The sequence below is a fragment of the Macaca fascicularis genome, chromosome 2 (genome assembly GCF_037993035.2).
Source record: "Macaca fascicularis isolate 582-1 chromosome 2, T2T-MFA8v1.1".
NCBI lineage: Eukaryota > Metazoa > Chordata > Mammalia > Primates > Cercopithecidae > Macaca > Macaca fascicularis.
In genome coordinates this window covers 107,998,639-108,025,620 of record NC_088376.1, presented here as the reverse complement: position 1 = coordinate 108,025,620, position 26,982 = coordinate 107,998,639, and the positions used below count along the sequence as shown (strand labels likewise).

Sequence of the window (26,982 nt, the reverse complement as noted above, 5' to 3'; positions counted from 1 at the left end):
GTACCACTGCACTCTAGCCTGGGCAAAAGAGTGAAACTCCATCTCAAAAAAGTAAAAGAAATAAAAGAAATAACTTGCATCATTGCATGTAATTTTCTTCCCTGAGGACCTTGAGAATTAAGAGTCAGGAGTGAATGAATGTACACCGCAGTCCCCTGTGTTGATAAACTGTTCCAACAAGTTGAATTGACTAAGCTGCACATGGTTCTTTTTAACATTGCTATTGGAACTTAATTTTACTCTTTTCCGTAATTAATCTAAGAGCTGTGGAAATAGTAAACTATTTTAATGGGAACTATGTGTGTCTCTCACTGAGAGGATGGGACCCTGATGTCTCTTGAGCCCTGAGGTCCCTGGATGTAAGTCTGAAAGTCGGAGCCCAGCCTTGTTCATCTTTGTATGCCAGCACCTGGCCTGGAGGGTAACTTATGGCAAAATGATCTTGAGAGATGTGGCCAGAGTCGGCCTTCATCAACATTTTGCAGCACGTTGTCTCTGCACTTCCCACCTGCACTGTGCATGCCCTTGTCCAATTCCCTCGGGCCTTCTTCCCTGCCCTGACCTCCCAGTGCAGTCCTGTGTCCCAGTCCCACTGTGGGTGGGAGGTTGTGCTTGATCACTCCCCAGGTCTTTTACTGATAACTAGGGTCTATGTCCAGTCCTTCCTGGGTGTTGACTGATCACTGCAGTGTTTAATGTGGTCCTTTCCTTTGGAGAGCCTATAATGGTAGAATGGCAGGCAAGTTCTTGTAGCCACCTGTGGCACAGTATCTTTAGTTGGGAGGTGCACCTGCCATTAGGGTTAGGGAATGGGATGGTTACCTGCCCTGCCACCCATCCCTTTCTCCAGACATGCAACAGTAGCCTGAAGGCATTTCCTCAGCTTGGCCTGACTGCTGTACCTTGCCCCAGCTTCTTTCTAGGGATGTGTGGTAAGCAGCCATCATTTCACATCTCTTTACTTCTCAGAAGGTGAATGAGAGATTTGCCCTGCTATCTTGACAGGCTCTTCCCTGAAACCAGCCATGGGAATAAGGTGGAAGGAGTGGGGTGGGGAAAGGGGATTGGCAGGTCTTGGCAGGTCCTACTTGACTTCCAAACCAGTGGATGGAAGGCTTTATAGCCAGATACCCAGAACAACAGGTCGGGGTCTCTTTTAGGAAGAAGCATTTCCTGCCAAGCCAAGCAAGAAGCCTGGTTGAAATTGACTCAAGCTTGCATCGGATTTTCCCATGAGTCTCACTGACAGCTGTCTAGAGAAGCGAGTCCTGCAGGCCAGGGCTTCTACAGCATGCTTTTCTGCTAAAACTTGGCGCTGGCCTTTCAGTCTCAGTACTTTGTTCTAGAATCATGGCTGCTTTTCTTTTGCCACCAACTCGGCCACATTAACCTCCCATGCCCACACCCCCTGGGCAGACCTGATGAAGCTGTGGAGCCATCAGCAGCAGAACCATGCCAGTTCCCTTTCTTAGAACCTTACACCTGGCACTGCCAAAAAAGAACAATACAAAAGAACAACCATGCCACAAACATTTCAAATTCTGTGGAATTTAAATATTAAGCTTAAATTCCAACTATACTTTCAAATTACTTTGACATGAAGGAGGATTTGCAGTAATGCAGTATGCTTGTTGGACCATTTAAAACAAATATATTTTCCTTTTGATATCCTGGAGAGCCAGCAGCTTGGAAATACTTTATTCTACCTTGATTGACTTTGTTGGTAAGAACAACCCACCACCATCAGAAAGTTCCTCGTTGTGTATGGAATTCTTCAGGTGGGGCTAGCTCTGCTGAATAGTCATTTATCATGCCCCGGGCACCGGTCAGAGCTGAGCTGGGGCACAAAACTTGTCCCTACCTCTTATTAATCATATATGCCTGGACACATTACTTAAACTGCCCAAGCCTCAGTTTCTTCATCTGTATAATGGGGATTAATATTAGAACCTACTTTATGGAGTGGTTGTAGGGATTTATAAATACTTATAAACATATGCAGGGAGGCTGCCTCGTATTAAGGAATCATTAAATGTTTGTTGTTGTTGCTATTTAGACAGGCCTGGTGTCTAGATTCCAATGGTTTTTCTCCCATCCAAGAGAGAATGATTAGCCCTTGAAATGGCAATTCATGTTCTAGTTCTTTCTTATGTGAAGGTGGAAATGAACTATTTCCAGGTAGGCAGATCAGTGGTCTTCCTGTTGTTGGCAAGACTTACACCTCAATTTACCAGTCTGTAAATGGACCAGGCCAAGTCAATGACACATGGATTTTGAGTGTCTAAACCAGTTGTCTCTCTATTCCTTTAGGCCTCACTGCTTCAGGTCCACTGGACTAGGAAGACTCCAAGTTAGGCGATGTGACAGTCTGGCACCCCCACCCCTCACACAGCAGGGACTGTTAGAATGAATTCTGTTGGAGGTGACCCCCTACTTCTTGGAATCAGCCAACAACTGCATTCACTTAATAAGAATGGCAGTTTCTGTCACCTCCAGGGTAGACAAAAAAAAGAAAGAGAGAGAGACAGACAGAGACAGAGGGAGGGAGGGAGGGAGGGAGGGAGGGAGGGAGGGAGGCAGGCAGGCAGGCAGGCAGGCAGGCAGGAAGGAAGGAAGGAAGGAAGGAAGGAAGGAAGGAAGGAAGGAAGGGAAATAAAGAATGGCAGCAGTTCCTCCTCTTCTGCTGGGTGACTTGACCAGCCTTGGCAGCTTCTATGAGGGCAGCTCAGTGTGGTACCCTGGATGGGTGGAGACTGCAGAGGTGCCAGGGTTGAACCAGAATGTCCCAGTTGCCTCCTGAGCTCAGCAAACTTGGAGAAGTGAGGTCACTTCTCTGAGTCTCAGTGAAGGTGCTGGAGTCACATGAGTCAACAAGTAGAAGGGCCTATTAATAGCCAATGATCAGGGCCAGGGCCATGGCTAGGTGAGGCAGATAAGGTGTGCAGTATTTAAGGAGGCACTCACACTTGCCTCCTTAAGTGGCACCACCCTGACAGTGAGTGCCTCCTTAAGGTTTGCCTGTTCGGTGCCTTGCCTGCCTTACCTAGTCCCCACCCAGCCAGACAGGACTGTAGGCTTTAGACTCAGAGCCAAACTGCTGCTATCGTTGTCTGCTTAACACCCTTCAATGGTGCCCCATCACTGCTAGTAGTAGTTGTAATATGCTATCATTGATAATATCAACAATACTAACAGCCAATATCGATTGACCACCTGGCACCATTCTAAGCACTTTGTAGGTATTAACTCATTTAGGCCTTACAAGGAATCTCATTATTATCCTGTTTGCAGATGAGGAAAGTGAGGCACCAAGAAGCTAAGGAATTTGCCCAAGGGGGGCACATCTGGGTGAGTGGTAGAGCCAGTAATTGACCCTAGAAACAGTCTGATTCTAGAATCTGTACTCTTCACCACCACACCAAGCTGCTGAGGTGTGCTGGTCCCAGTGGGTGAAGCCCAAACTCCATGGCCAACAACCAAGCCCTTTCCCACTTCTCCAGCCTCCTCTACCCACCCAAACAAAACTCTGGCCAAATCAAACTCTCCAGAGTGGCTCCAAGGAAGCCACGATTTTCATATTTTGGCATCTTTGCACCTGCTATTCCTTCCATCTATCCTTCCTGACACTCATCTCACTGTTCCTGGTTGGCACACTCATATCCATTCTCTAAGACCCATCTTAAGTCATGCCCCTTCTGTGAAGCCTTCCTTGACCACCACCCCCAGGTGGTTGATAGCAGACCCTCAATGTCTTCAGAGTACCTTGAACTTCCCTGGTGTCCCAAAATTACTATCTGGGTCTAATGAACAGGTAGACAAGCAAATGTACATTCAATGTATGTGAATTCAACACTTGCTCCCTGCAGGGAATAAAGGTTGGGAGAAATCATTTCAATGGTGTGTGTGTCCCCTCGGGGTGGATATGAGGTAGGGTATACATTTGCCAGTCTGCTGGACATCCTGAGGCTCTCATGGTGTGCACATCCACAATTTAATGAAATATATTTTGCAAACCTGGCCCCTAAAAGCAAATTATGACTTACCTGATGCTCAGTCTGAAAAGCAGGGATCTGCCCCATGGATGGAGGAAACACCAGTTGCTGGACTTGTTGAGAGTGGAATGTTGGTCTGCAATGTGACCTCTTCCTAAGAGAGGACAGGGCTATTTTGGCCAAAAGTGGAACCTGACTCGCATGCAAGCCGTGACGGATCAGCCACAAACTTCTTGGTTTGAGTCTGCCTCCCTTGGCATCCTGGGCACTCCTCCAGGGCACCATGCATCTTAATATGTATCTCCTGGTGCCCAGGCTGAGCCCAGCACTGGCTGGGAGCTGCTCAGTCCATCTTCCTTGGATGGAGAAAGTGAATGAGAGCCAAGTCCCATAGGCAACCACACCCAGAATTGAGGCAACTTGTTCCAATTCATCTACAAATTTTAGATGAGTTGCCAGTACTTTGCCAGTCTTTTAAACTGTATTTGACAGATCTGGGAGAAAAACGACTTCCTGGTGTTTATCACATGGAATTCCCTCCCCTACATTAGTTTCCCTTACTAGAATCAAGAATTGCAAAGAAATAGAATGGCAGGGAGAACAAATAACAGGGATGTGTGATATGGTGATTAATGAATGATGAATCATGAATGATGATTAAAACAAATGGAAATTCTTCCCCCATCCCTGCCTGCCCAGGAAGGAGCTGGTGAAGCAGATACTCACAAAGGTGTCCTAATAAGGAGAGGTCAGGAGGCAGGAGAGCTGAAGAAAAGAGCTGTGTGTGACTCAGGAGCCCAAGCCTGTGCCTTGTAAGCTTTTCCAAATGCGCCAAGCCCGGGAGCCCACGCACTGCTATAGTGAAAGCTTGGATGTCTTTCAGCCCATAAGACCTCAAAGTCACACCAGAATCTGGAGCATTTCTGAGTTTCTCTGAACCTGGGTAATGATTTTCTGAAATATTAGACCAATGAAATACCAAATTCTTGGGGAGGCAAAAGAAAGAGATGTGATCCAAGCATTTGTGATCAAATGAGCTGACAAATTACTCTACTTAAGCAGTGGGGATTTTACCACTGTTTCTATTGCAGTGAAATAAGTGCCTCTAGAGTGGTAGACTTGGTGGGAGTCAGGAGAGAGCCCATATTTCAAGTGTGTACAAGGTTGAATCATTATCTTCTTGCTCCTGTTCACCCCTTCTGGCTAACTTATTTATCATTTAGGATGGGGGGCACCATTAAAAATGACAGCCATCTGTAATCCCAGCACTTTGGGAGGCCGAGACGGGCAGATCACGAGGTCAGGAGATCGAGACCATCCTGGCTAACACAGTGAAACCCCGTCTCTACTAAAAATACAAAAAACTTAGCCGGGCGAGGTGGCAGGCGCCTGTAGTCCCAGCTACTCGGGAGGCTGAGGCAGGAGAATGGCGTAAACCCGGGAGGCGGAGCTTGCGGTGAGCTGAGATCCGGCCACTGCACTCCAGCCTGGGTGACAGAGCGAGACTCCGTCTCAAAAAAAAAAAAAAAAAAAAAAAAAATGACAGCCATGTGGATGATGAGTCCTTGGCTGTGACCCTAGAAAAGAGCCTATAAGTCATCTCCTGATGGAAAGGTAGCTAAATTCAGCTTTGCCTATCATGTGTCTTTAGCTTAGTTGTTTCCTCTGAACTATGAGCTGGACACCAGGTGGGGATTACTCAAGCCCAAATTCTCTGGTCTGGTACACCAAAGAATAGTTACAAACTACAGCTGGACAGTAGAACGTGCTGGGTTGATCATCTCAGCCAGGGCAAAGAAACATATTAAGATGTTAAACATCTACCAGGAGTGAGTCATTTAACCTTCATAAGGTTTCATCTTCCTTGATTGCAAAATGAGTTTGCATGAAAATCTGGGTTACTTAGACCCTAAATAAAAAATATAAACAACAGAATTAGCATTAGTAATTCATGAAGGAGGGACTGGTATATTCAATGCTGAGAGTTGGAACAATGGACTCTCCATATGGAAAAAAAATAGAAGTGAATCCCTACTTCTCACCATAGACCAAAAAAAAAAAAAAAATCCCTACGTCTCACCATAGACTAGTACAGATTCCCAGAGTCCTTGTTACACCTACTGGGGCTTAGAACTTTATCACAGACCATTCGTAAGCCCTTAGTCTAGGCTATTAATTCCCTAAGGGCAGGGACTCTGGCTGTTTTTATCATTAAGGCATTTGCACCAAGTGTGTCACTAGAATAGATTATAAACCCAGAAAATGTTTGTTGAATGAATACATCATTTCCAAAATTCTTTTAAAAATGAATTTCTAGGCCAGGCGTGGTGGCTCACACCTGTAATCCCAGCACTTCGGGAGACCGAGGTGGGCAAATCACTTGAGGCCAGGAGTTCAAGACCAGCCCGGCCAACATGGTGAAACCCCCTCTTTACTACAGAATACAAAAATTAGCCAGGTTTGGGCACACCTGTAGTCCCAGCTACTCGGGAGACTGAGGCACGAGAATCACTTGAGTCCCAAAGGCGGAGGTTGCCAAGATCACGCCATTGCACTCCAGCCTGGGCAACAGAGGGTAACTCTGTCTCAAAAAAAAAAAAAAGAAAAGAAAAGAAAAGAAAAAAAAATCTAAAAGAGATTATATATTTTTCTGGCTAGTCACAATGGCTCATGCCTGTAAACCCAGCACTTTGGGAGGCCGAGGCAGGTGGATCACCTGAGGTCAGGAGTTCAAGACCAGCCTGGCCAACATGGTGAAACCCCATCTCTACTAAAAATACAAAAATTAGCTGGGCATGGTGGCACGTGCCTTTAGTCCCAGCTACTCAGGAGGCTGAGGCAGGAGAATAGCTTGAGCTCAGAAGGCGGAGGTTGCAGTGAGCCAAGGTTGCGCCACTGCACTCCAGCCTGGGCAACAGAGTGAGATTCCATCTCAAAAAAAAGAGAGAGAGATTATACATTTTTCTTTGGCTTTTATTATAATAGAATAACTTGCCATATACCCAGAATTATTTTGGGTACTAACCTGGCTAAACAACACAGAAGAACTGAGTGGAGAGATTTTGGTGAGATCGACTTTGGTCTAGAGATTTAAAATATTACATATACCTAGCCCCCCCCCAGTTATTATTAAACCATATTTTAACTGTGGTAATGAGTATTATTTTATTAATTTATTACATGCCTACTTTGTGTAAAAACATGATCTTTTGAACACTTTTTTCTTTTTATTAAGGTATAGCTGACATAAAATAAACATCATCAATTTTAAGTGTACAGTTTGATGAATTTTGGCATTTGTATACAAGGTGTAATCACTGCTATAGTCAAGATACAAAACAGTCCCCTCACCCTACACAGTCTGCTTGGACCCCTGGTGCTCCATCTCCTCTCCCCATCTCTAGCTTCAGGCAGTACAGCTCTGCTTAGTGTCTAGCACTGATTTAAAATAATGATCATGGGGGCAGGAATGTTTAAATAAAGGGTAAAAAAGCTGACAGAAGGGGAAATGGGAATGAGAAAGAAATTGGTAACATAGCTAGGCGGGCTGTAGCCTCAGATTGGACTCAGCTTCACTCGATGGTAAATTAGCCCGACTTGGAGAGACTGGGTGCTCCAAGAATTTTTTTTACAAATAACACAGACGTTTTCATGATTACAGAAAAAGAACACAAGTGTTGTAATATACAGCTCAGATATAAATCTGGCAACTGGGTTTCTGAACATAAATCTGGATTCATTTTTAATCTGACGTCTTAAAGAACTCCTCAGCCTCAGAAGATTCTAAATGACCACACTGCTTGAAGACCAAGCATTTGAGTAAATAAAACTTCTGCCTCGGAGAATGTATTCTCTCTCAAGCTATTAATTAAAAGATTCATAGTTCCTTGTTCTTGCCGGGATTTATTAGCCCAAAGTAAAATATGGGAATGGTGGTATGTCTATGAGAAATTAAATGCAGTGAAGACAAGAACACAGGGACTAATAGTTTTATATGGAGCTGTTTTGGGGCTTGAAATGTTTTGCCTCCTCGTGGGGATCAGGCACTGTCTAGGTCCTGGGGCTACCACTAAAAAATACAGGCAAGTTCCTGCCGCCTCCTGTAGGAGCTCACGGACATGAAGCACAGGATTCAGGAGGACTGAGGTAGTGAGGGGAGGAGCATTTTAGGTCTGGTCAGGGAAGGCCTCTCGGAAAATGCGACCTTTGTGCTAAGACCGGAATGACAAAAAGGAGCCAGCTTTTTCTAGAGAAAGCACTTTTGGTGTCAGGACCAGCACGTGCAAAGGCCCTGAGGTGGGAAAGAGGTTGGTGTGTTCAAGAAAGAAGGCAAAGGTGGCCTGAACACAGCGATTAAGGTGGAGAGGGTTACACGCAGAAGCCAGAAAGACAAGAAGTTTTGCTCCAAAAATGGAAACTTAAGCATTCTTGCAGTCATAAAACTGTCCATGACGGTGCCCTAGTGCCCAGAGAGACATGTCACTTCTGAGCAGTAGTTGGGAATGCTTCCAGTTACAAAGTCGCTTCCTACTTACTCAGGTACTGGTCATAGACTCAGAGCCGGCAGGGAGTGTAGAGTTATTCTAGCCCCACCCCTTCATTTTACAATGAAAGAACAGAGGCCCAAAGTTCGCACCTGAAAAACCATTCTAAGTGAGGTCAAAAGGCAAATGATAAACTGGGGGAAATATTTACAGTTCATATCACTCATATCACAGGTTGGGAGATCAATTTCCATACTATGTAAGGAGCAGCTGGCCAGCGGGGCTGGAGCAGAGTGTAGGATAGAGAGAGAGGCACAAGAGGAGGGTGACAGAAATCCACATGTGTGATCACATACAGCTGCTGAGCTGTGGGAATACAGCATGCTCACTCATGGCGGCTGGCAGAAGTCCATCCAGTCTTGTGCAGGCTAGCAGTTACGGTAAAATTATAGTGCATGGCTGGTCCAACACTGAAGAGGACTCAGATGTCAATCAGTAGGTGCATGGATAAATAAATCATGGCCTAGTCTGTCAATGGAATAGTACTCAGCAATGAAAAGGAGGACACAACTGTCCCATGCAGCAGCGTGGGTGAATCTCACAAGCATACTGAGCAGAAGCAGCCAGCTACAAAAGGGAAAGTACTACAGGCTTCCATTTGCATTTGTTCCAGAGCAGGACAAACTAATTGACAGTTTTCGAGGACTTAGAGTGGAGGTCGACTGCAGAGGGGCACTAAGGGAACTTTTGAGGGTGAGGAAAATATTTGTATATCTTGATTGTGGTGGTCACATGAGTGTATACATTTGTCAAAACTCTTAAAATGAGTGGGTCCTTTTTAATGTGTGTAAATTACTGTCAATAAGATTGATTTTTTAAAAATAAATTTTTAAAGAGGGAAAAAAGAATAGATGGGAAACAAAAGCTTCTGATTAGATTGCTATTCATTCACCAACTGCTTATCAAGCACCATTTGTGTGCCAGCACGATAACAGATCCCGACCAGCTGTTTGTACCAGAACATGGTACTACAGAGGCACTGTGAGCCCCTAGGCTCCCTCCACAGGATTCACCTACAGAGGATCCTCCCATCACCCGCTGTTCCCAGGCCATCAGCTGCCCAGAGACTCAGAATCAGAATCCAAGATAGGGCAGAGGCAGTGGCTGCTAAGGAGAAAGTGGCTCTCCCTTCTTGGTTTAAGAGCACTTAATCGATCAAGCAAAGCAAATGGGAAGGAGATTAAGCTTGTTTGTGAACCAGAGCCCTACCCTGACATTTGTACAATTCTGTTTAATAATCAACCCCCACCTCACTTGCTTGATATTGTTTGCTCAGGTGTTTTTACTAAACCCCAATCTGAGATAATAGCATTGTTTTGCTCTAACTTTCTGAGTTCATCGATACAATATGATTATATCTAATTTCTGCTAATGTTTTTCTAGCCCCCACTACCGTACGTACATACGTATGTATGTATGTGCTGGGCATATAAAGCACCCAGGTCAAGGGACAGCAGCCCTTTGCAGACAAATGTGTCTCCCTATGACGGATGGTTTCTGTGTGTAGACGTTGTTCTACAGTCATGTTGAGAAAAGGTGTGGTGGTTACTCTGGTTGTCATTTAATACTGCTCAGATGGGATATCTAACAGCATACTGCTCAAGACATCTAGAACGCAGTATACTGTTTTCAATTTGTAGCAAAATTGATAGCGCAAACAAGAAACACACGTCAGTGACCAGCCGGCAGCGTCATGGTTCTTTTTGATTGCTAAGGTCAGGACTGTCATTTTGTACCATCCTCCTTCTCAGAAAAGGAGGGAAAGAACAAAGTGGTCAGAGAAGGCATCCTCTCTAAATCAGACTGGGGTCGGGGGCCACAGCAGTTTGCAGACCTAAATCATCCTGCTCACTTCATTTTCCTTCCTTCCTTCCTTCAGAAGCTTTTGAGATTGCTCTGCCACGAGAAAGCAACATTACAGTTCTTATAAAGCTGGGGACCCCGACTCTGCTGGCAAAACCCTGTTACATCGTCATTTCTAAAAGACATACAACCATGTTGTCCATCAAGCCTGGAGAAAGAATACTCTTTACCTTTAGCTGCCAGAGTCCTGAGAATCACTTTGTCATAGAGATCCAGAAAAATATTGGTAAGTAGGCACTCGTGAGCTGTTTGACAATGTCTTTTAAATGTCTACACCTCCCTCCTGTCTTTCCTGTGCTAAGTCAGTCTCTAATGCTAGAGAGGTAAGATCTATTCTGAAACTCTGCAGTTAATTTAGCTCCGATGTGGCCAGTTAGGGTTCTAAATGCTTTACACAGCTTAATTTGTTTAATCTTTAAAACAGCCCTATGAGAAGTTCACAGAGAGAGGAACTTGCCTAAGTGGGCACAGCTAGTAAGCAGCAGCTCAGGAGAAGAACCCAGGTACTCTGGCTTTCGAGTCTTTGCACTTAGCCACTGTGCACATGGGCTCTTCAGGCAGCACTACGGAAGCCCACAAGCTACAGATCTTCAGGTCTGTGATGCTCGTCTTGTGTGTTAAAAACATCTGGCTGATATGGAAGACAAAAGAATCAGAAGGTTGAGGAGAGGCCGGGCGTGGTGGTTCACACCTGTAATCCCAGCACTGAGGAGGCTGAGGTAGGTGGATCTCCTGAGGTCAGGAGTTCAAGACCAACCTGGCCAACACAGTGAAACCCCGTCTCTACTAAAAATACAAAAATTAACTGGGCATCAAGACCAGCCTGGCCAACACAGTGAAACCCCATCTCTACTAAAAATACAAAAATTAGCCGGGCGTGATGGCGCGTGCCTGTAGTCCCAGCTACTCGGGAGGCTCAGGTGGGAGAATCACTCAAACCTGGGAGGCAGAGGTTGCAGTGAGCCAAGATCATGCCATTGCACTCCAGCCTGGGTGACAGAGTAAAACTTTGTCTCAAAAAAAATTTTAAAAAAAGAAAAACTACGTATTTTTAAGTGTAAATTCTCCCCTATATTAATTTATCAATTTAAGTCAATTATAATTAAAATTTTAATGAAGCTTTTACAGAACTAAACAGAAAGTTGATGTATTTAAGAAACCAGTGGAATGGTGTGTTGCTACTAAGAGAATGAAGTAAGTTTGTGTATTTGACATAGAAAGATGCCCAAAATAGTTTTGTTCCATTAAAAACAATGCAGCTTATAATAGGACAATGGTTTATATAGTTTGATGCTACTCCATTAAATACACACATGTGCATATGCACACTTACATACATGCACACAAACATGTACACACAATCATACAGAACCCAAAGTCTGAAGGATAAACTCCAAAACTCCAAAATTCTAACTTTATACTGCTCTATAGGGGATAGCAGAGGGGAACAGGTGATATTTTCTTCTTTATACTTTTCTGTACTTCCCTGCCCCACCCCACCCCACCCCACCCTTTTTTTTTTTTTCTGTCACCCAGGCTGGAGTGCAGTGGTGACCACAGCTCACTGTAGCCTCAAACCTCCTGGGCTCAGGTGATCCTCCCACCTCAGCCTCTGGGGTAGCTGGGCACACACCACCACACCTACTTGTCTTTTTGTTTGTTTTTAAAACAACTATACATTACTTTTATAATCAGTTGAACCAGTAAAGTGACTTCCACTTTGAAAAAGGAAAAATGTAACAAATGACACATTTCACAAGTCAACCCTTTGAATGCAATTGGTCTCTCAATCCTAGGATGCCCACATGGCTTACTATGTAGTAAAAACCCATGCTCACAACGTATGAAAATATCCATTTCTAACATAATAAATCTAGACACTGAATCAGGTCCAGTGGTCCGCCTGCCTGCCCCTCATTGCCTTCTCTGAACAGTCATTCTGAAACATCAGATAAAATTTGACATCTCTGTTCTCATCTCTTCTTGAATAGTTCCATGAGAGTTAATGAAAGTTGGCTGGGCGTGGTGGGTCGTGCCTGTAATCCCAGCACTCTGGGAGGCCGAGGCAGGTGGATCACCTAAGGTCAGGAGTTCAAGACCAGCCTGGCCAACATAGTGAAACCCCATCTCTACTAAAAATACAAAAAAAAAAAAAAAAATTACCCAGGCATGGTGGCACATGCCTATAGTTTCAGCTACTTGGGAGGCTGAGGCAGGAGGATCACTTGAACCTGGGAGACAGATTGCAGTGAGCCAAGATGGTGCCACTGCATTGCAGCTTGGGTGACAGAGCAAGACTCCATCTCCAAAAAGAAAAAAAAAAAAGAAGAAAAAAGAGTTAATGAAAGTAGAACTCTGCTGGGAAAAATGAGTTGTGAATCACTTCAGAAATAATACTTCTCCATCCTCTGGACAGGAATCTTTTTAGTTATTCAAAATGTTTGCACCAGACAGAGTACAGGAGAAGATTCCGAGACATGCCGCTCATTTCGACTACTCTTACCTGTGCATTCATCCTAAAAAACAAAGCTCTTAGCATCACATGAAAAATTGCTTTCATAACCTGATCTTGCAGTGTCACAGGGCTGGTGACAGAGCTGAGGTTGGCAGATGGGGCTTTTTGACTCCAGATTTTGCTATAGAATTAAATCAGAATCCCTGGGATGGCCCATGTGTAGTTTTTAAATTGCCCGCAGGTGAGTTGTAGGTAGAACCAGAGCTAAGAGTCACTGCCTTACTAGAGTTAAGTGTTCCCACAAGAGTACAGAACCTAGCCAGAGCCAACTGATGTTGCCCTGGGCACACTGGAGGTGTGAGTGGAAAATCACTTGAGGCCAGCTTTTGAAAGAAAGAGGTGGCTTGATATAAACATCGAAGTTTCCATGAGGTCCTAAAATAGGTACTACCTTTACCAACATGCAAAGTCTAATTTTAGTCACCTTAGTCACCATGTTATCTAACCCTGTGTTATTGGTTAGACAGCATAGTGCATTGACAAGAAAAAGTTAACCAAACACAGCCTGAGCTTTCGTCCTGGGATCTGGGATTGCCATGTACTTGCTGCAAGTGCCAGCCCAAGTCACCTGGATCCATGACTGCTTTGCAAAAATCAGAGGTCTGGATGACCTCAGACATCTAAGACTGATCTGAAATTCTCCATAATTCTATTTTGAGTGGACAGTACTTTCAAATACCCCAATAGAACAGCAGTAAAGATTCACAAATTATTGTTACGGAGGCCGGAGTCCCTCACACCTTTCAGATGCCCCCTGCTCAAGACAACAAAACCTTGATGTTACATTGCCTACTTTCTATTTCTTCCCCTCGCCTTCCTCTTGTTTCCTCCTTGATGACAATGTTTCTTGCCTTGTTTTAAAAGGCTTAGGAAACAAATATATCAAAGGATGTCATTAGCTGTTAGCCTTAAAAAAAGAAATTCAACTGCAGTGGTTATAAAATACCAGCATTAAAGCAGCACAGGAAGAGAAATGGCGCCGCCAGGTTCCAGCCGTCCAGCGGAGTTGCACGTTCAGAATGTATTCGCTATGTTGATGAATGTGTTGATGGGAAAACCAGTTTTAAAGGATGGTTCTTGGCACTGTGCTCTACAAATTGTGAAATCGTGACTCTCTCAGTACAGGAGAAGTAGGAGATCCCAAAGCATAGACTCTGCTGCAAATGCTCTCCTTCTGGCTTCACCCACTGGACCCCAGGAACTTAATCTGGAAATCACAGTAGTTAAGAGATGTCTCAAGTCTGGTGACCTGGAAGCAGAGCCTGAGACAGGGATTTTTTGTTTAAGTCATTGATCAAGAAAGTGGTCTCAGAAGTGAAGAAAGCAGGATAGAGCAGGGCATGTAGCTGAGTTTAGATGTGGTTTTAGCTGAAGGGTAGCCTCAGCCTGACCCCATGGGGGCTCCAGAGTATGAATGGCATACCCAGGTTATTTCACTTGAAGCAAAGAGGTCAGACTTTTTAATTCCTGCAGGAGGCCATTATTGACTATAGACAGCACCTCTCCCTTGGGATGGGCGTGAGGGGCTGCAACACCTCTCAGGCTTTTCTGGTTCAAGGCAGCTCCCCCCAGCTGAGGAACTTCCCTGAAGGAGAGTATATCTGTATATCTGTGAGCCATTGGCCACTAAGACTCACAGAACCTGGAGCCTGGGTGCCCCTGCCTGGTAAAGGCCACCTGAGCAGAGCCCCAGAGAGTCTACTACAGGGGGCTGAGTGGTGGAGGAGGAGTGGTGTGGGGCCTTGGAGCATCTGTGATCAAAATTGCTTTTGTGACTGTTTTTCAGACTGTATGTCGGGCCCATGTCCTTTTGGGGAGGTTCAGCTTCAGCCCTCAACATCATTGTTGCCTACCCTCAACAGAACTTTCATCTGGGACGTCAAAGCCCATAAGAGCATCGGTTTAGAGCTGCAGTTTTCCATCCCTCGCCTGAGGCAGATTGGTCCAGGTGAGAGCTGCCCAGATGGAGTCACTTACTCCATCAGTGGCCGAATCGATGCCACCGTGGTCAGGATCGGAACCTTCTGCAGCAATGGCACTGTGTCCCGGATCAAGATGCAAGAAGGAGTGAAAATGGCCTTACACCTACCATGGTTCCACCCCAGAAATGTCTCCGGCTTCAGCATTGCAAACCGCTCATCTATAAAACGTGAGCAAGCCCCTCCCCACTCTCTGATTAGATTAAAACACACAAAATCATCATTGTTCTAGGTCAGAAATGGCCAAATGTCAGCAAATCTCTAAGACTCGATCTAAATACCATAAAGGAAGATCCTGCTCTTCTATAAATGACATGGGTCACTCATTCCTAGTGTGAACCCCCTCTTCTCTGTTAAACAAACGGGGTGATTCTCTTTATCCTTTTTGCATGTGATACTTGTTTTCAAAAAAATGATAAAGGATTGGTTCACAGACCCACCTTGATTGCTTCATTTCTAACTTCTTTGTCTTCCATCTCTTTCACATTTTCTGTAAACGTATCAGTGATGTGCAGAGCTCACTCACACTGGCTCATCAAAGCTGTTTTTTGTTTTTGTTTATTTTGAGACAGAGTCTCGCTCTGTTGCTCAGGCTGGAGTGTAGTGGCACTGTCTTGGCTCACTGCAATCTCTACCTCCAGGTTCAAGCAGCTCTCCTACAGGCATGCGCCACCACGCCCAGCTAATTTTTGTATTTTTATTAGAGACAGGATTTCACCATGTTGGCCAGGCTGGTCTTGAACTCCAGACCTCAGGTGATCCTGCTGCCTTGGCCTCCCACAGTACTAGGATTACAGGCATGAGCCACTGTGCCTGGCAGAGAGCTGACTGTTAAGTGTTCAGGCGTTTTGTGAGCTGTGTGAAACAGATCCGTTATAAAAAATAAAATTAAATTAACTTATGATTAAATTATTTTAAAAACAAAGATAATAAATACTCAACACTCATCACTTCCTAATTATTTTAATGTTGCCTGTGCTGTCAGGGTTATTTGTATCATCGTATCTGTATAGAGGGAATAACATAAAGGTGTGCTACTACCCAACTCCACATTCAGTCACCTGGTGTTGGTAGTTTGAAATCAGCCATGGTGGGAGTATTTACATCCATTATGGAAGTGTGCAGATGCTATAAGTCAGGGCTTTCCCCTTTACCACTGGACCACTTATTAAATATTTACTCGCACACCACCGATGTGTCTGCATTCCCAATCTCTGCCTTGAGTCCAAATATACCGTATCCAGACCCTCTGCTCAGGATCTGAGCAGTCATTTTTCCTGTATCCCCACCCCTCGGCTGCAGACAACCAGGATGGGGTCTAATTGCCCCCTATTCTTTCTGGTTTGGGTTCCACTCCCAATAGGTCTGTGCATCATCGAGTCTGTGTTTGAGGGTGAAGGCTCAGCAACCCTGATGTCTGCCAACTACCCAGAAGGCTTCCCTGAGGATGAGCTCATGACGTGGCAGTTTGTCATTCCTGCACACCTGCGGGCCAGCGTCTCCTTCCTCAACTTCAACCTCTCCAACTGCGAGAGGAAGGAGGAGCGGGTTGAGTACTACATCCCGGGCTCCACCACCAACCCCGAGGTGTTCAAGCTGGAGGACAAGCAGCCTGGGAACATGGCGGGGAACTTCAACCTCTCCCTGCAAGGCTGTGACCAAGATGCCCAAAACCCAGGGATCCTCCGGCTGCAGTTCCAAGTTTTGGTCCAACATCCACAAAATGAAAGCAGTGAGTGAGCCCTACTTTCCTTTTTCTTCCTCCTCCAGCACCTTCGCTGTTTCCTGGGTAGTCCGCCTGGGATGAGGCTCCCTTCCTGTTTCTCGCCTGTGGCTTCTGAAACACTTAGACTCTGGACCCGGGAAGAGTTTCAGGAAGTGGGTTGCTAGGCAGTAAGACAGGCTCGTTGGTGAACACCTGGTATGTAGTTCCATTTCAGCACAATAAAAAGCAATCTTGCATTCAAGATGCTAAATTGTTTTTAACCAAGGCATTGAAAGGTCATGTTCTAGATCTTATGTCTTGACCCCGCAATGTGAATGAGGATGTACCCGCACCATCAGCAATGATGATGGGAACTTACAGTTTTATGGCTCAGCTCCCCTACTATGGACACATACTCTGCATGTCATCTTGGGTTAAGCGTGCCACTTACACAATCTCAGCTAATCTTTATTGCAACTCTGTAGGGGAGGTGGGAATTATCTTCATTTACTAATGAGAAACCAGAAAGTTCAGAGAGGTTATGGAACTGGCCTGACATCACACAGCTTGTCAAGAGCAGAGCAAGCTCTGAGCCCTGAGCCTGTGCTCTGGCCCATACTGAAGCCCAGTTAAGGTGATGAGAATTAGGTTGGACATCATTCCACAAATGTTGCTGAGATGCCATGAACATAGAGGAGCGGAGTTAAGGCCAGGACGAGGGTGAGGCAAAGTGCCCAGGGTGCAATATTTGAGGAGGTACCCACTCCCGGGGTTGTGTAACTGCAAGGTCAGCCCCTGAGAGTGAGCACCTCCTTAAACTTTGCTCCCTGGGTGCCTGGCTTGCCTCACCCCAGTCTTGGCCCTGAGGGGTGTAGTACAGATTTTGAGATAAAAGATACAAAATGAACTCAGAGTGGCTCTTCCTGGGGCTCATGTATGATGTGAAGGAGTGAGTTGTGGCAAGTGGTCTTGAACCAGGACATGTCTGATGTGTGCTGAGGATGGGCACTGTCCAGAGCGCTGATTCTCATTGTTGCTTTTACTATTATTTACTTCTAGGAAGTAGGCAGAGCCAGCCAGAAAAATTAAGTGGGAGTGTGGAGTGGCATGCTGCTGATTTTTGTAGGGCTGATAAGCATCAGAAAAATGGCAGTGTGGGATCCACTAGAGGGATTGCCCAACTGGTGCTGCCCTGGAAACGTCCATATGTATGTATGTATATGTATGTATAGATATGTATACATGGGGCCAGGCACGGTGGCTCACACCTGTAATCCCAGAACTTTGGCAAGAGACCAAGGCAGGCAAATCACTTGAGGTCAGGAGTCCCAGACCAGCCATGGTCATGGTGGAATGCTGCTTAGAAGCTCAGATTAATTCTGTTAACTGTAACATCAGCTGGGTTGATTTCTAAAACTAATCAAATTGTTAAACATGCTATAAACAGTGTCAAGAAGGATATGGATTTAGCGCTGAGATTAAAGGGCAGTAACTGCCATTGAGAGGTGTTTAGCGGTGTCAAGGCCTCTAACTTTGCACTGTTTCTAGAGGAGTGAGTGGACTTGGTGGCAGAAATACCTTTGGGGATAAACTTAGGTTGGGCTGGACTGCCTGAGAACTCTGATCTCTGGGCAGCTTCATCTCAATCTTCTGAACCCCCATGTGGACCCTAAATTTCAAGGGCTAGCCCAAGGAAACCAGTCCTGTGCCCCTACGTTTGTCTGACCCATTCTCTTTTTTTTAGGCAGTCTTGCTCTGTCACCCAGGCTGGAGTGCAGTGGTATGACCTTGGCTCTTAGCTGACTGCAACCACCACCTCCTGGGTTCAAGTGATTCTCCTGTCTCAGCTTCTTGAGTAGCTGGGATTACAGGCGCCTGCTACCACACCCAACTAATTTTTTGTATTTTTAGTAGAGATGGGGTTTCACCATGTTGGCCAGGCTGGTCTTGAACTCCTGGCCTCAAGTGATCTGCCTGCCTCGGCCTCCCAAAGTGCTGGGATTACAGGTGTGAGCCACCACTCCCAGCTCCCATTCTTTATTCTCTCTCATTCGCTAAGTTTGTTGTGGGCAGCTTGTACTGCAGGCAGCATAGCCCCATGGTTAAGGGGAATGACCTGGAGTTGGCCTGCGTGGATTTGAATCTGGTTCCCCCACTTACTTTGACCATGAGCAAGTCACTTCACCTCTTTGTGACCCAGTTGCTCATCTGTAAAGTGGAAGTGGTAAGACTGTCCTCATCGGGGTGTTGTGAGGACAGTGTGAGGTAGTACAGTGCCTGGCAGGTAGTGAGCGCTCTTTAAATGTTTCCTGCAGGGTTCTAAGTCAAGGCAGGCATGCAGGGTTAGAAAAGACACAACACGGGCCGGGCGCGGTGGCTCACGACTGCAATCCCAGCATTTTTGGAGGCCAAGGTGGGCAGCTCATAAGGTCAGGAGTTTGAGACCAGCCTGGCCAATATGGTGAAACCCCGTCTCTACTAAAAATACAAAAAATTAGCCGGGCGTGGTGGCAGATGTCTGTAGTCCCAGCTACTCAGGAGGCTGAGTCAGGAGAATCGCTTGAACGCGGGAGGCGGAGGTTGTGGTGAGCTGAGATTGGGCCACACCGCACTCCAACCTGGGCAATAGAGCAAGACTCTGTCTTAAAAAAAAAAAGAAAAGAAAAGAAAGAAAGAAAGAGAGAGAAAGAAAGAGAGAAAGAGAGAGAAGAAAAGAAAGACACAACACTTGTCCAAACAAAGAGATTAGGCTGTGGCCCAGAGATGACTGGTAGGATGCAGCAAATCACTCATGGAGGGAGTTCCAATGGTGTATGGTGAAGGTGGAAGGACCGCAGGCTGGTAGGAATACCAAGGGGAGACTGGGCGGAGTCTGGCCCTTCTCAGGCTGCGCAGGAGGCCCCATCTATGCTGACGGTGTATGCCACTCATGACTGCTAGAAGAGCTCTATGTGCTGCTCCTGCTTTCTTAGCCTTGGAACTGAGAAAGAAGCTGGGAGAGGGGACTGAGTTTTGGGTCAGAGCGTCTGCCCTTGCTTCTCCTGTGAGTGCTAGAGGAAACCTCTTGGGGCTAGTCTCCCCCTCGACTCCTTCACTGCTGCACCTCTCTAAGTCCTACCCAGGCTTTGCCCTAACTTGACCTTCCTTTGTCCCCAGAAGCAGGGGAACAACTACCCAGACCAAAGCCACTACCCCAGGAGTACACACATGGGTGGTTTGCATTCTTCACACAACATGGGTTTATCTGTCCCCGTGTCTACATCTCACCAAACTCCTCCAGTCAAGAATCTTATCTTATTGCTCTTTCTATTCCCACCACAGCTTCTGGTACATTCCAGGCCCTGCATAAATCCATGTTGCACCAATCTCAGGAGTCAGCATCTTGTCCAAAGTGGCTTAAGAGCCAGATGTGCCATAAGAATCCACAGCCCATCTGAAGGGGCAAGGCAGATACAGTGAAGTGGGGTACCCATGGGAGCAGCTGCTTGGGGTGTTGCAGACAAGGAGAAGAGCATCAGAAATAAGAACAAAGGCAGAGCTTCAAGACCTTCTCAAGCCAAAGAGCAACCATAGAAAGCCAGAGCCTCAGCAGGGATGGAGAAAGCTGTTAAGAGGCAACAGCCAGCCCAAACCCCTCATTATCCACAGCAGGACCTGAGCACAGTGGGCCCAGGCTACAAAAAAAACAGACAGATGTTACCTTGACCCTAATTGTCCAAAAAACAAAATAAAAATATCTACTATCAGTCCTCTCTCTACGTAGCTGAGAAACATCAGGTAGGTTCAAACTAGACCCAGAGAACTCCTGTAGGGAATATTTTTCCATGGCTTGACCACAGACATCTTGTGTTTTAAGTTGAGTCATGTACAATTACCCAGGAACTGAGGAATAACTGATGTGGCCATTTGTGACCACATCTGTAAGCAGTGATGGCTTCAGCTGCCCACAATGTGCAAACCAGGGATGTCTGAGAGCTCAGTTCATGTTCACCAAACAAATCTTGTTTTTAAGTGCTCCACAATGCACCCTCTCCTTTCTTTTTTGATAGCACAATATTACCATGTCATGCCTGATGTTATTACCACTTTCACCAGGCAGCCTGTTTCTCTCTTTGTGTAATTTCTAAAGGTTCAAGTGGCCCTGCTGATAATGATTATATGAGTTATGACACAGTATTCTACCCATCTATATTATGCTGTTTAGGGAGAGCCTTCTAGCCTACTAGCCTACTGTTTTATGCATCCTCTTCTAGCTTTTGGAAACTCTGTTTGCTTTCCTGAATATACCAAACAAACAATTATCTTCAAAACCGGTGGGTTTCTGGGTGACCATGAGTCACATATGAAAAGCAGATGTGCATTTCCAGTGTGTTACACAGGATACTTTGTTAACCACTCTGGGTAAATGCTGGTTGTAGAAGCAGATACATGGCTCCTTTTTTGGCTTTTATAACCTCCAGAAGCCACCTGGAACCTTAAATAATTATTGGATTTGTTTTTGCTTCTTGTTTTTTGTTGTTGTTGGGTAACTTGTGCTCCATGAATTTGTCCTGCCAGAGCTGACAGGTATTATGGCCTTTGACTTATTCCCATGGAGTCCATTAAAAAAAAAAAAATGTGTATCTATAGATACCACAAAAATGGTTAGGGGCCTTTATGAAACATCAGTCAGTAACCTAATCCCTTCAAAGGTCCCCAGTGTGGCTTTTAAAACAGTGTCCATAACTATTAAATAGTGAAGGGTTTTCTTTTGGTGGGGGTTGGGCGTTAAATGTCAGGCTCAAATGTTTTTGTTTGTTTATTTGTTTGTTTTTTGAGATGGAGTTTTGCTCCTATTGCCCAGGCTGGAGTGCAATGGCACGATCTCAGCTCACCACAACCTGTGCCTCCTGGGTTCAAGCGATTCTCCTGCCTCAGCCTCCTGAGTAGCTGGGATTACAGGCATGCACCACCACGCCCAGCCAATTTTGTATTTTCAGTAGAGATGGGGTTTCTCCATGTTGGTCAGGCTAGTCTCAAACTCCTGACCTCAGGTGATCTGCCCGCCTCAGCCTCCCAAAGTGCCAGGATTACAGGTGTGAGCCACATGCCCGGCCTCAAATGTTTTTTATATGAAGGCATCTGCAATGTTGTGGAAAAACTATGGGATTCTTTCAAGGCAGGAAACTGTGTCCAGATCACAGATCTGCCCCTTTATTAGGGAACATTGAGCGGTTAATTTGCAACCTTCTCAGCTGTAAAATAACAATAGTCATTCCTCCTTCCCCCCATGTTGTGAGGGTAAGATAAGGCAACTTGTCAAAGCACACAGAACACACTGAGTAAAGATCTGTCTTGTCTTTCCATAGATTTATGAATGTTAATAGGTAATTTTACATTTAAAACACCCATCTATGAGAGGCGAAGGCTGCATATTTCCACCCTGTTTTGCCTGCTGAAGCCACATATGAAAACATTCTGTAGGCAGCAGGGAAATTAACTGCGTCTACCCCTCAGGTTCCTCAGGTTATTTTGAGATCCAACCAAAAGAAATGTGGAAAGAACATGTGTAAAATGACTAATGAATGAGGTGCAAATGCAAAATAGAAAGTGGAGTGAAGTGTGATTATTACAGAGAGCCTCCTCATAACAGGAGGTCTGTCTTGCCCCCAGAATCAATAAACTGCACTTCTGTTTTAGCTGGGACATGAGGTGTCTCACCACAGTCCACCTGATTATTATACAAAAATTTTCAAAAGAAGCATAAACTGTAAAACCACAATAGCATTTCACACCCACTGGAATAGCTAAAACAAGAAAGGCTGAGAACATCAAATGATGGTGAGAATGGAGGGCAACAGAGCTCTTATGGAGTGCTCGTGGGAGTGTCAAATGGTATGACCACCTGGGAGAATTGGCTGGCAGATTCTTATGAAGTTAAACTTATACCTACTCTCATAGTCCATTTAGTGTTGCCATAACAGAATACCTGAGACTAGGTAATTTATAAAGAAAAGAGGTTTATTCGGCTCACGATTCTGGTGACTGGAAAGTCCAAGAAGCATGGCACCAGCATCTGCTCAGCTTCTGATGAGAGCCTCTTGCTGTGCCATAATGTAGCAGAGGAGTGGCAAGGGAAGCGGGCACATGTGAAAAAGATGAAAACATGACAGGCAGCCTAGCTTTATAGCAGCCCACTCTTGTGAAAACTAATCCACTCCCATGGAACTAACCTAGTCTTGTGAGAAAGAGATTAATCTATTTTAACAACCTAATCACCTCTTAAAGGCACCACCTCCCAACATTGCCCCACTGGGGACCGACCACACCTCAATATGAATTTGGGTGGGGAAAAGCCATATTCAAAGCATAGTGCCTACCTATGACCCACCTAGGTATTTACTCAAGAGAAAGGAAACTATGTGTCTACTGAAACACTTGTAAAAGGATATTCATAGCAGTCTTATCCATAAAAGTCAAAAACTGAAAACAATCTAAATCACCAATAGAAGAATGGATAAACAAATGTGATATGCTCATTCATGGAGTACTGCTCAGGAATAACAAGGGAAAGGATGACCGATATCCAGAACAACATGGATGAACCCTAAAAACATCATTCTGTGGAGAGAAAAAAAGCCATAGACAAAAGAGTATGTACTGTACAATTCCATTTCTGTGAAGTTCCAGGGCAGCCAGAATCTGCAGTGATAGAAATGAGAAAATGCTTGCCTTTTAGGGGATGGGAAGTTGGGGGAAACTGACTAGAAAAGAGCACAAAGGAAACTCTCAGATGATAAGAATGTTCTAGATCTTTCTTTGGGTGATCGATACAATGGATATTAAAAAATTGTACAAATTCATCACACTGAACACTTAAGATCCGTGTATTTTATTATGTGTAATTTATTTGTAAAAAAAAAAAAAAAAAAAATCCAGGTGTGGTGGCTCACGCCTGTAATCCCAACACTTTGGGAGGCCGAGGCAGGCACATTTGGTTGAGCCCAAAGGAGTTTGAGACAAGCCTGGGCAACATGGCAAAACCCTGTCTCTACAAAAAATAGCTGGGTGTGGTGGCATGCGCTACTAGGGAGTGGTCCCAGCTACTTGGGAGACTGAAGTGGGAGAATCACTCGGGCCCAGGAGGCGGAGGCTGCAGTGAGCCATGAACTCCAGCCTGGGTGACAGAGTTGACAGAGTGAAAATGTCTCAAAATAACAATAATAATTTTTTTTTTTTTAGTAGAGACAGGGTTTCACCATACTGGCCAGGTTGGTCTCGAATTCCTAACCTCAAGTGATCTGCCTACCTCCGCCTCCCAAAGTGCTGGGATTACAGGCATGAGCCACCATGCCCAGCAAATATATATATTTTTTTAATCAAGGGAAGATATTAAAAGGAAAGGTTAAGATGGTATGTTTGGATGTTGGGTACTACCCACTAGCTAGCTGTGTAAGTTGGGCAAACTACTTAACCTTTCTAAGCTTTAAATTTGTATTTTATAAAATGAAGATGTGCCAGACATGGTGACTCATGCCTGTAATCCCAGCACTTTGGGAGGCCGAGGCAGCGGATCACCTGAAGTCAGGAGTTCAAAGCCAACCTGGCCAACATGGTGAAACCCTGTTTCTACAAAAGTACAAAACTTAGCCAGGCATGATGGCGAGTGCCTATAATCACAGCTACTCGGGAGGCTGAGATGGGGGGTCACTTGAACCTGGGAGGCAGAGGTTACAGTAAGCCGAGATCGCGCCACTGCACCCCAGCCTGGGTGACAGAGCAAGACTCTATCTCAAAAAAAAAAAAAAAAAAAGAAGATAATAAAAACAGTATTACCTAATGCACATTTAAATTGCAACCTTCTTTAAGGAAAAGTCTATTTATTGTGTGTACCAACACTGGAGCATAGTGTTGAAAGTAGAAACAGGCCCTCTGTACATATTTGATGAACGGTTGTTGAACAAAAGCAAGCATCACCACATTTTTTTTTCTTTTTTTTTTGAGATGGAGTCTCGCTCTGTCACCCAGGCTGGAGTACAATGGCGCGATCTCGGTTCACTGCAACCTCCGCCTCCCGGGTTCAAGTGATTCTCCTGCCTCAGCCTCCTGAGTAGCTGGGATTACAGGCATGTGCCACCACGCCCGGCTGATTTTGTATTTTTGGTAGAGACGGGGTTTCTCCATGTTGGGCAGGCTGATCTCGAACTCCTGACCTCAGGCTCTGCCCACCTCGGCCTCCCAAAGTGCTGGGATTACAGGCATGAACCACTGCACCCGGCACATGACACATTTAATACACTTCTACAGCACATCAAGGAACAACTTCACTATCGTCTTGAAACTGGATGGCAGTTGGCAGAGTTTTTCCATGAGTGTGTCATCTATAAGTGAGCTGCATGAAGCCAGTCCCAGGGCCCACACAATTTCTTGTCTCCTCAGTGCAGCCACCAGGCTAGAGGAGAGGCAGTTGGGTCTCAGGAAGCAGTGAGCATCGTAGAAAGAGCACAGGCTTTGTGATCAGGAAGATGTCAACTTCAATGCCAGTCTCACCACTTCCTAGCCTTAGTTTCTCTGTCTGCGAAACGGTAGTGATAATGCCTACTATGCTAGATTGCATTTTTGTTCTAAAATATTCACCACCCCTCCTGAGGGAGGATTAGACTTGATACTGCGTTGACCACAGCCTTGGCCAGGTGGGTTTGCTTTGGCCAATGAGATGTGAACAGAGGTGAGCCTGCCACTTCTGAGAGAAGCCTCAGCACTCATCATGTGGTTCAGGTTTTCAAACTCTGTCGCAAGACTGCTGTGTCACAAATAGAGGCTTCTTCAACTTGGATCTGGAATTCAGAAGACATAAGCCAGAGCTGCAGCCAACTCACAATGAATATGTAAAGTGAACAAGACATAAACCATTGTTATTCTAACCATTCAGATTTGGGGATCATTTGTTGTTGCAGCATAATTTAGCCTCAGCTGATTTACACACTCCCTCTCAAGCATATCATGAGGATGAACAGCCTAACATTGTAATTGATCCTCTACCATATACCAGTTATGTAGAGCCATGTAGTTCACATTCTGGTGGGAAAGATGAACGAGTAAAAGGAAAATCATGACTTCCCGTTAAAGATGGCTTTACCCCCTTCATACACCCTACAATAATGGGTTTTCTTAGGACATTTTTAAAGTATTTTAAAACATTTTTAAGGTACAGGTTTTTTTATATTTTTAAAAGCATAAAATTCAAGGAAAAAGAGAAATGGAAAGGAAATAATATAACATTTCGTAAAGTAGAAAGGTGATAACTGATCCAGCAGACGTGAAAGGGCAACAGTGGGAAAAACCAAGAAGAAATCTGCTTTATCCTGCAAAGCCTCAAGAATTGGCAGCAAGTCTCCTCCAGAACTGGGGGCAAATGTGGGGCTAAGGTGGGAAGAGCCACTGGAGCCCCAGAGGGTCTCCTTGACAACAAGCAGCCAAACAACTGTTCTTCCTTTAGCTGACAGAAGAGAGAAGTTTCTTTTTCTGAGATGAGAGTCCCTGAACCAAAGATCCCAGTCACATTGAAGGTGGAGGTACTAAGCTGATCACGGGGGATTGAGTAAAATTGAAGTACTGAGCATGAGACTTCATCCTTCACCCCTGGTACACATGGATGTGTTTCTTCCCTTTGGTAGAGAATGACTTCTTCTCTGAGGGCATCCGACCAACCTAAGAGAAGAGACCCAAAGATATTGATGTTCTGGGCTCCCCAGGAAGCAATCTGACCATATCACTCTATTGAGAAGCCCAGTCAACAAGCAGAGCTATTCCAAATAGCATTAGTGCCTCACTTTAAATAAGAGCAGTGTATAGATCCCCAGACATCTGATGAAGGCTAATGAAAAATACAAAGACTAAAACAAATGAATAGAAGAAAAGCCACTTGCAGGAAACAGAGACTATAGGGGAAGAAAAAACTAAAACAAAATCAGCTATCAAGACTCTCAAGTTAATAAGAAGAGATGCTGCATTTATGTAAAAGGAACATGTTGTAATTTTTAAAAAGGGCTTGCAGGAGAAAGCTCCTTTTTAATCTCCAAGAGTTCAAAGGAACTCTTGGAGATTAAAAATACGTTAGCGGAAATGAAAGAGTCAAAAGGGCTGAAAGATAAAGATGAGGATATCTCCTAGAAAGTAGAGTGAAGAAAAAGCCAACAAGATAGAAAGGAAGAGAAAATATAAAACTCAAGGACCAATCAAGGAGGCCCAATATCCAAATAGTTGGAGTTTTAGACAGAAAAAATAGAAGGAAGGGAATCATCACAAAGTATTTCAGGAACATTTGCCAGGACTGATGGATATCAGTTGCCAACTGGAAGGGACCACCAAACGCAATGGATATAAGCAGACCCACACCAAGGCA

General features: G+C 45.0%; 1 protein-coding gene across 1 annotated transcript in view; it reads left to right on the top strand.

Annotated features, from left to right (window-relative positions):
• The window catches only part of CDCP1 (CUB domain containing protein 1), a 62,856-nt gene that overhangs the window by 18,753 nt on the left and 17,121 nt on the right, over positions 1 to 26,982 (top strand). Inside the window, exons 2-4 of the mRNA XM_005546873.4 lie at positions 10,416 to 10,625; positions 14,701 to 15,063; positions 16,257 to 16,625. Coding sequence (XP_005546930.3) covers positions 10,416 to 10,625; positions 14,701 to 15,063; positions 16,257 to 16,625 — 942 coding nt within the window. The remainder of the gene's footprint in view (positions 1 to 10,415; positions 10,626 to 14,700; positions 15,064 to 16,256; positions 16,626 to 26,982) is intronic.